We start from the raw sequence: 6,859 nt of genomic DNA, 5'->3' as shown, positions 1-6,859 counted from the left end.
CAAGGCACATAACCAAATTACTTGTGTAAATTGCTCAGAATAAGAGTGTTAACTAAAGTATATATAAGAATGTTAACATGCTTCTTGCTGTACCCATTTTGAATCGTATCAACATGGCTGACACAGTGAACTGAGGAAGTGGTACCGTTTGAAGCTAAGGAAGCAAATTCATTTTATTTTGATATACAACAGATTATTGGTTGGAATATATAAAAACAAATTGGTTTGGGATTTCAGAACACCGATAAAATGTTGAGACTGTCTAATATGAAGGTCATATTAAACATGACATCTCTGTAAGGGAAAGTGAAAAAACAAGTTTGCAAAATGTAAAATTTTATTTTCAAAAATGTAAGCAACAGATTACACAGTTAACTTTCAGCAAATGCAATCCTAGCTTAAACTTTACTCACATTCGAGACTTCAAAATGAAAGACTCACATACTTACACACAATCTATACGCTAATATACAAAAAAGAATACAGAATAAATATTAAAATGGCCACAGGAGAAAAAGAAAGGTATTGAAAACAATCAGTAGAGAGCAAATGTAGGGAAAGTATAAACAAGACGGTGTGCCTCAAATGTTATTTTTTTCTTCCTTTTACATTTTTGTACAAATTGTGCAAGATTTCATACTAAGGCTCTGGTATTGAAATGACAGTTGTCTGATTTATACACAACCACACACACACACACACACGCACACACACAGGTGCGCACACACCCAAACACATGCACACGCCCCATGTGCTCTGAGCACTCTGTCGGGTGTACATAGCAAACCTCAGCAGATAAAAAAAAAATGGGTTGCTCTTCTCAGTGTGATGGCCTGTGATGCTTATGAGAGTGGACCAGCGTTTTTAAATGAACATGCACTTCACAATTATGTGAAAAGACTCCCTTTCATGTAATAGACTTTTCAGGAGTGGATGAACAAACCCAACAACCGAAAAACAGAACAATATGAGGACCATTAAGGCAAGAACACCTGGAGAGATATCAGCAACACCGTAACAATGTCAGTGTTTAGGTAACATGGATATGACACATTTAACTATTTCTTTACCGTCTTTCTTAAGCACTAGTTTTTTTTTTATCGAAACATTTCATTATTACAATTTTTTTGTAAAGTGTGATCAGAATCAGAAAAGAAACAATGTCAGACATAAGGACATATGGATCGTAAAATCTACAAGAAATTATTTCTAGACTTAAGTTGCAACTTCAAAACCACACATCAATATTCCCTTTGTTAAGCCCACCCCCCACCCCCACCCCAGCCTCCCCAAAATGAAAAAGATATCACTTACATTAAAACCAATCTAATCCTCTTGTGAAGGTATATTCCAACAGTTAGTCACGCAACATTGTTTTGCTTTACTTACAGCTTATGTGATGTCTGTTGCAAATGAAAACATTAAATGTTCAGTTAGGGGGAAAAAACAAGTCGTCCTTGTACCTTGCAATGCAACTGTTGATCCAAAAAAGCTTCTTTTTAGTGCAACTTTCAAATGTAAAACAATTCCAGTGACTTCTCAGAGGTAATCATTTATGTTTTCTGTATTTTTTTTTTTCTTTTCATCTTCATCTTTTTTCTGGTATCTTTAACCTCACAGAATTACCTACAAAATATCCAAAGCAGGGGTCAGTCATTTTTGTGGTTTCGTTGGTGATTTTCTTTTTTTGCTTCTCTGCATCTAAATGGCCTTCCACAATAGTTGTTTACTAGAACATAAACACAGGAGGGGTTTTCAACTTCCTGCTTATTTCATTCCCTTTAACCTCCATGTTTGATGCTCAATCACATAACCAAGGGAGTGATTGACAGTCCAACTTCTGCCTCAGAAGAGAGGGAAGGAGGAGAAACAGGAGGATGAAGAGGAAGAGAGCTGTACAACGCGACCAATCCCAGACTGAGTTCAATCAGTGGAGGAAGGAAATGGAGAACATAAAAACAACCCAAAACTTCATATAACGCAGTAGGGCTCCCTAGGTAACCTGGATTTTCTGCAGTACAGGAGCGTTGTGCTGAAGCAGCGCCGGAGCTCCCTGTTGGAGAAGATGCAGATGAAGGGATTTACACCCGCCTGGGCAAAGCTCATCCACACCGCAGCAGTCAGGTAACCCCCAGGGACCGCCGGGCCCCTGGCAAACACTCTCCAATAGCAGGCCACCAGATAGGGTCCCCACAGAGTGAGGAAGAAGAAGGTCATGATGTAGAACATTCTACTTATCCTCTTTTCAGTTTTAAACTCATCCAGCACAAGCAGGCGTCGCCTGCCGGCCGCGTTGCTGTTCTGCCTGATGCCTAGCAGGGTGGGAGGGGTGGGGCCCCTGCCGAACCCCGCTAGCCAGTTGGCCGCCGCCTGGCCGCTAGCCCCGGGACCATGGAAGGTCCAATTCTGGCTGACGGCAGGTACAAACTGGACCGGTTTCATCTTCCGGCGGTCGTGGACGAAGAAGATTAGCTTGAGGTAGACAAGCTGCGTAGCCAGGAGGATGAGGGCTAGGAGCAACATAAAGCCCAGGGAGTCGTTGGCTCGGAACGAGCGATGCTGGAATGTACACTGGTCCTCTTCCTTTATAAAGGAGTACGTCCCCACGTCCAGCACTGGCGGGAAGGCCATGGCCACAGACAATGTCCACACCATGCAGATGACTGCCAGACACGTCCAGAAGGTTAGCCTCTTGGTGTAGAAGCGGTGGTGGGCTATGGCCAGGTAGCGTGTCACGCTCACACAGAAGAGCATGAACGCCGTGTGAAAGCAGGACAGCACTCCGAGGAAGGCGATCACCTTGCAGGTCAGCGTGCCGTACGTCCAGGTGGAACCATTCTTGACGGAGGTGAAGACAAAGGGGAAGCAGATGGCTGAGCGCAGGATATCCGAGGCGCACAGGTCGAGCAGGAAGTAGTAGGGTGCACGGTGCAGGCTTTTGTCTTTGACCAGTAGAATGGAGATCAGGAGATTGCCGACAACACCGACGCCGATGATAAAACCCAGGGATGTCAGTTTGAGAAAAGTGACGAGAGGAGAGACATTCTGCAAGATGTTGTGGTCCCCTGCATGGCTATAGTTCGCCATAGATGGAGGAGGGAACATAAATATGGTAATAGCTTCAGCCAAGTATCATGATCTAGAGGCGACAGGGGGAGGCAATAGATCCATTTGGTGTGCTTTGAAGCAGATTCCCGGCTTGTAAGCAACCTCTCGTCTACGGCATCCTTTGTTCTTTTGTCTCATCACCTCAAAAGCCCTGAAAAATACCAGCCACGAATCAGGATTCACTCGTACAAAAAATACCAGCCATGAATCAGGTTTCACTCATACACAAGATACCAGCTATGAATCAGGATTCACTCATACACAAAACACCAGCCACCGATCAGGATTTACTCACACGCAATGGCTGCACTGTTTTGCATTGCATGGCTTCCTCCTGCCTCTACCTGGGAGTATGACAAACAACCCTTTCCTATATCTTTAGTCATTTATTTTCCCATTTCTGTTTAATTGCTGAATGAATTTATAATTGGTATGCAGTCCCTGCCCTTAATGAAATAGTTAATCTATTCAAGAGAATGGTTCAATCAGACACAAACATTAATCCTGGTTACAATAATTGACTTTCTTTTATGGTTTGCCCTTTTAGAAATGACAGAATATTAAATAAATACAAGCAGTAACATTTTATGAAATAATTAAAAGACAGATTTCATCTTAGGTCTGGTAGGAAAGAGGAATGAACAAATTGGTCCCATTCGCTGTTTTGTGGGTTTATAATGTCGTAAAACGTGTGAAACATTTATAGAAATGCAGCAAGAAAGCTGTTGATCACACCCAAATACCCTGCAGAATTGATCTGACCAGGGGATGTTTCGAATAAATTCAATATGAGCCTTAATGCATTGTTTAAAATGAATGGAATTTAAGAACTTTATATTACATTTAAAAAAAAATGTTCTGATTAACGGTTGACGGGAATTACTAGGTATACTTTATAATAAGCTATTCACATGATTAAGGCAGTTTTTTGACCAGGGCATTTATCTCTAAGCTTAGCTTTGATTGGAAGCGATACACTATCGACTCTCAAGACCATAGGCGGTTAACAAAGAACCCCTTCTAGTCAAATTATATTTAGTACACTATGAATTGTTTATTAATGCCTATAACAATGAGATGATGAATCCTGTTCGATATTTCCATCTTAATAGAACACGAACGAACTACATCATGTAAACCTCGACTGCTGTACAAGAACAGGGCATATTCAAGTATTTGTTAGGCTATATTATACCAAACAAAGGCAAATCGTGTCGCACTGTATTTTGAGAATTCAGTAGCCTAATTAGCGGAGATGCGCTTGAACCGTCTATCCTTCGGTGGAGTTTTTCGAGCGGTTCACAAGCATTTTGGCTGAAATTCGGTCGATTGCAATTTATCTGAAAAATATTTTTCATAGTTACATTTCTCAGCGTTCACTGTTGGATTGAGCATTACAGTGTAGCGTATCCGCACGTCCATTAGAGAGAACAATTTCCAAGTAGGCTACCCGCTATGAATTGACTGGAATCCATGAAAACCCAACAAGAAAGGCCAGTAAAAATCGAAGTGACAGCAAAGATATTTAAAAGCATACCTGTTGATATTTCCTTTTGTTTCCCTGGAGCTTATTTACATTGTAGAAGCCACCTTGCTGTAAAAAAAACCGCTTGGTTTGTTGCCTGCCCTTTTCCCACAATGAATATACTGTAAACGGAACGGACAGAGCATGCGCATTGGTCTATTTCTGATCTAAGACGCGTCTTGTCTCTTGTTGCAGCACTACCATCTCTCACGGCAACGTATCTGTTCAATGGGGTCAGCATCCCGAGACTCTCTTTTTCTTCATCAGTCATAGCCTACGGTCACAGAATGCAACTCATTGTAAGATACATCGTAATAGTTTTGGCCAACTCAGAGTCATTTCTGCATCATATGCGTTTAGGCTATTGCCGACGTCTATTAATGCCTAGACGACTCCCACGCTCCTTTGAGCTCTGCGAGCACTGCTTCAGATTAAACAAAAAAGCCAATAGGCCTATACTACATGTGATTTTGAGAATGCTTTAGGCCTGATACAACAATGCTACATGTATCATGGCATACATTAATATGTTACTATAACGGAAGGTTAAACCAGTTGATGGTTCACCTCAGGCTAGACTGTCTTCTCATATGCATAATTAACAAGCACTATGGACCGCGTGTTTGTGAGCGTGTGCCTACGCGTGCATGCACAAAGCAGCATTACAATTTCAGCTCTTTTCATTTCTAGGCTGTCTGTAGAACGGTGATGTCATCATACAACAAATCCATGAAGATTGCGTTTCAAATAAATATTTCCAGAAAATAAAGAGTAGCAACATCCACGCTCTGTAAAGTACATTATGTACACATCTCAAGGACTCAAAGCCTAGTCTTTTATATTGTTTAAGATACTGAAACAGTATATATTTTTAAGGAATTTTAGTGGTCATGGTGAAGTGCTGTATATCGAGGCTTTTGTTGTCATCTCTTAAGCACCCGAGCTTTTTACAACATTGAAGCTACGGTCCTCAACCTGCGTTTTAGTATAAATTCCCGTTAGTGATGATAATTATGGCCAATGGTAATTTACATATAGTATATTTGAAATAAGCGACACTTACAAAGTATGAAGCAATTTATTTCCTATCAAGCAGGTTTCATAACAATGTAAGGCTTAAAGAAAAATGAAAGCATTTATATCATAACCCACATTTAACACGTAACATTCCAGATGGCAACATCAATATTTGAGAAAAGGACAGGAAAATGAACATCTTGCACTATACAGGGACATGAGTCCGTGGTGTCTCAATATACTCAACTCAGGGCACTTGGCAAGTCCACACATAATCCAATGTTAGTGCCATATAGGCGTAAAATACAGTACCATAGCCTGGTCCATAATATGTTGGAGCACAGGAAAGATATGTGGTCCCTCAAATCCCAAAGTGCGCATGCTCAGAGTGGCTGTTCTGAACTTCCTTGTTTTGCAGATTGTTGTTCTCTTCTTGGAAAATGTAACTTCGTCCATTTCAGCTAATAAGGCACAATACTCTTGTTTTCTTGGTCAACTTGACACAATGTGCTAACATCATACAGGAGAGTAACAAAAATCATAGCGTAGAAACATTTCCAGATATAAACCAGTAGCCTGTCGCTCACGCCGTTTCAGCTTGTCAGAATTGACCATTTCTCTGTCGTGCGTACCAGCCGAGGCAAGCACAAAAGCCCACCACCGATATCATAACGCCGATCAGAAGTGCGACGGCGTCCCCTCCATCAAATGCTTCAGCGGAGGGAATAAGTGAAAGAAGCAGTACACACCACATCCCAGTAACATGGAGCTTAGACATGGGAACCGTAGCTTCCGCTCAGTGCAGTGCGCGCTGTGGTCAGATGATATGGGTGCGTTTCCTGATTCTACTACGGCAAATTTTGTGGTACATTTTTGGCGTTTTACCGCTCGTGTTCTCTGTCATACTTTATACGTCTTTTGAAATGCATGGTTCACTCTAACCAAACAGAAACTAATGAATTCTCAAGCATAATTTATTTTTTATTACTAACATATGGAAGGTCAGAGGGGACATTTTAACAAATAAATGAAAAATAATGTTGTCAGGAGGACCAAGAGATAAGCAATTATGAGTGGACTGGATTTTGTAGCTGTACATATTCTAATGAGTTTACAGATACCTTAATTACTTTTGTACTTACAAGATAAGGTATCTTGCTCAGACCTCATTTAATACAAACAGGAATATACCATGTTTGTAGTTAATTG

General features: G+C 41.0%; 2 protein-coding genes across 2 annotated transcripts; both read right to left on the bottom strand.

Moving 5' to 3' along the window:
* Positions 1-1,567: 1,567 nt before the first annotated feature.
* On the bottom strand, positions 1,568-5,326 carry gpr85 (G protein-coupled receptor 85). Its single transcript, XM_010898231.5, has 2 exons — positions 4,646-5,326; positions 1,568-3,259 (listed from the first exon to the last, which is right to left on the bottom strand). Exon 2 carries the CDS (start codon positions 3,103-3,105, stop codon positions 1,972-1,974), a length of 1,134 nt encoding a protein of 377 aa, XP_010896533.3. The 5' UTR covers positions 3,106-3,259; positions 4,646-5,326; the 3' UTR covers positions 1,568-1,971.
* A 371-nt stretch (positions 5,327-5,697) lies between these two features.
* On the bottom strand, positions 5,698-6,498 carry LOC114830143 (small integral membrane protein 30). Its single transcript, XM_029117077.2, has one exon. The coding sequence runs from the start codon at positions 6,426-6,428 to the stop codon at positions 6,252-6,254; it is 177 nt and encodes a 58-aa protein (XP_028972910.1). The 5' UTR covers positions 6,429-6,498; the 3' UTR covers positions 5,698-6,251.
* Between the last annotated feature and the right edge of the window lie 361 nt (positions 6,499-6,859).

The sequence above is a fragment of the Esox lucius genome, chromosome 23, assembly GCF_011004845.1.
Source record: "Esox lucius isolate fEsoLuc1 chromosome 23, fEsoLuc1.pri, whole genome shotgun sequence".
Taxonomy (NCBI): domain Eukaryota; kingdom Metazoa; phylum Chordata; class Actinopteri; order Esociformes; family Esocidae; genus Esox; species Esox lucius.
The sequence above is the reverse complement of the archived record's forward strand: the minus strand, read 5'-3'. Positions and strand labels throughout refer to the sequence as shown.

Coding starts and splice junctions, on each gene's coding strand:
- gpr85 (XM_010898231.5), bottom strand. CDS start 3,105: ATGTTCCCTCCTCCATCTATGGCGAACTATAGCCATGCAGGGGACCAC.
- LOC114830143 (XM_029117077.2), bottom strand. CDS start 6,428: ATGTCTAAGCTCCATGTTACTGGGATGTGGTGTGTACTGCTTCTTTCA.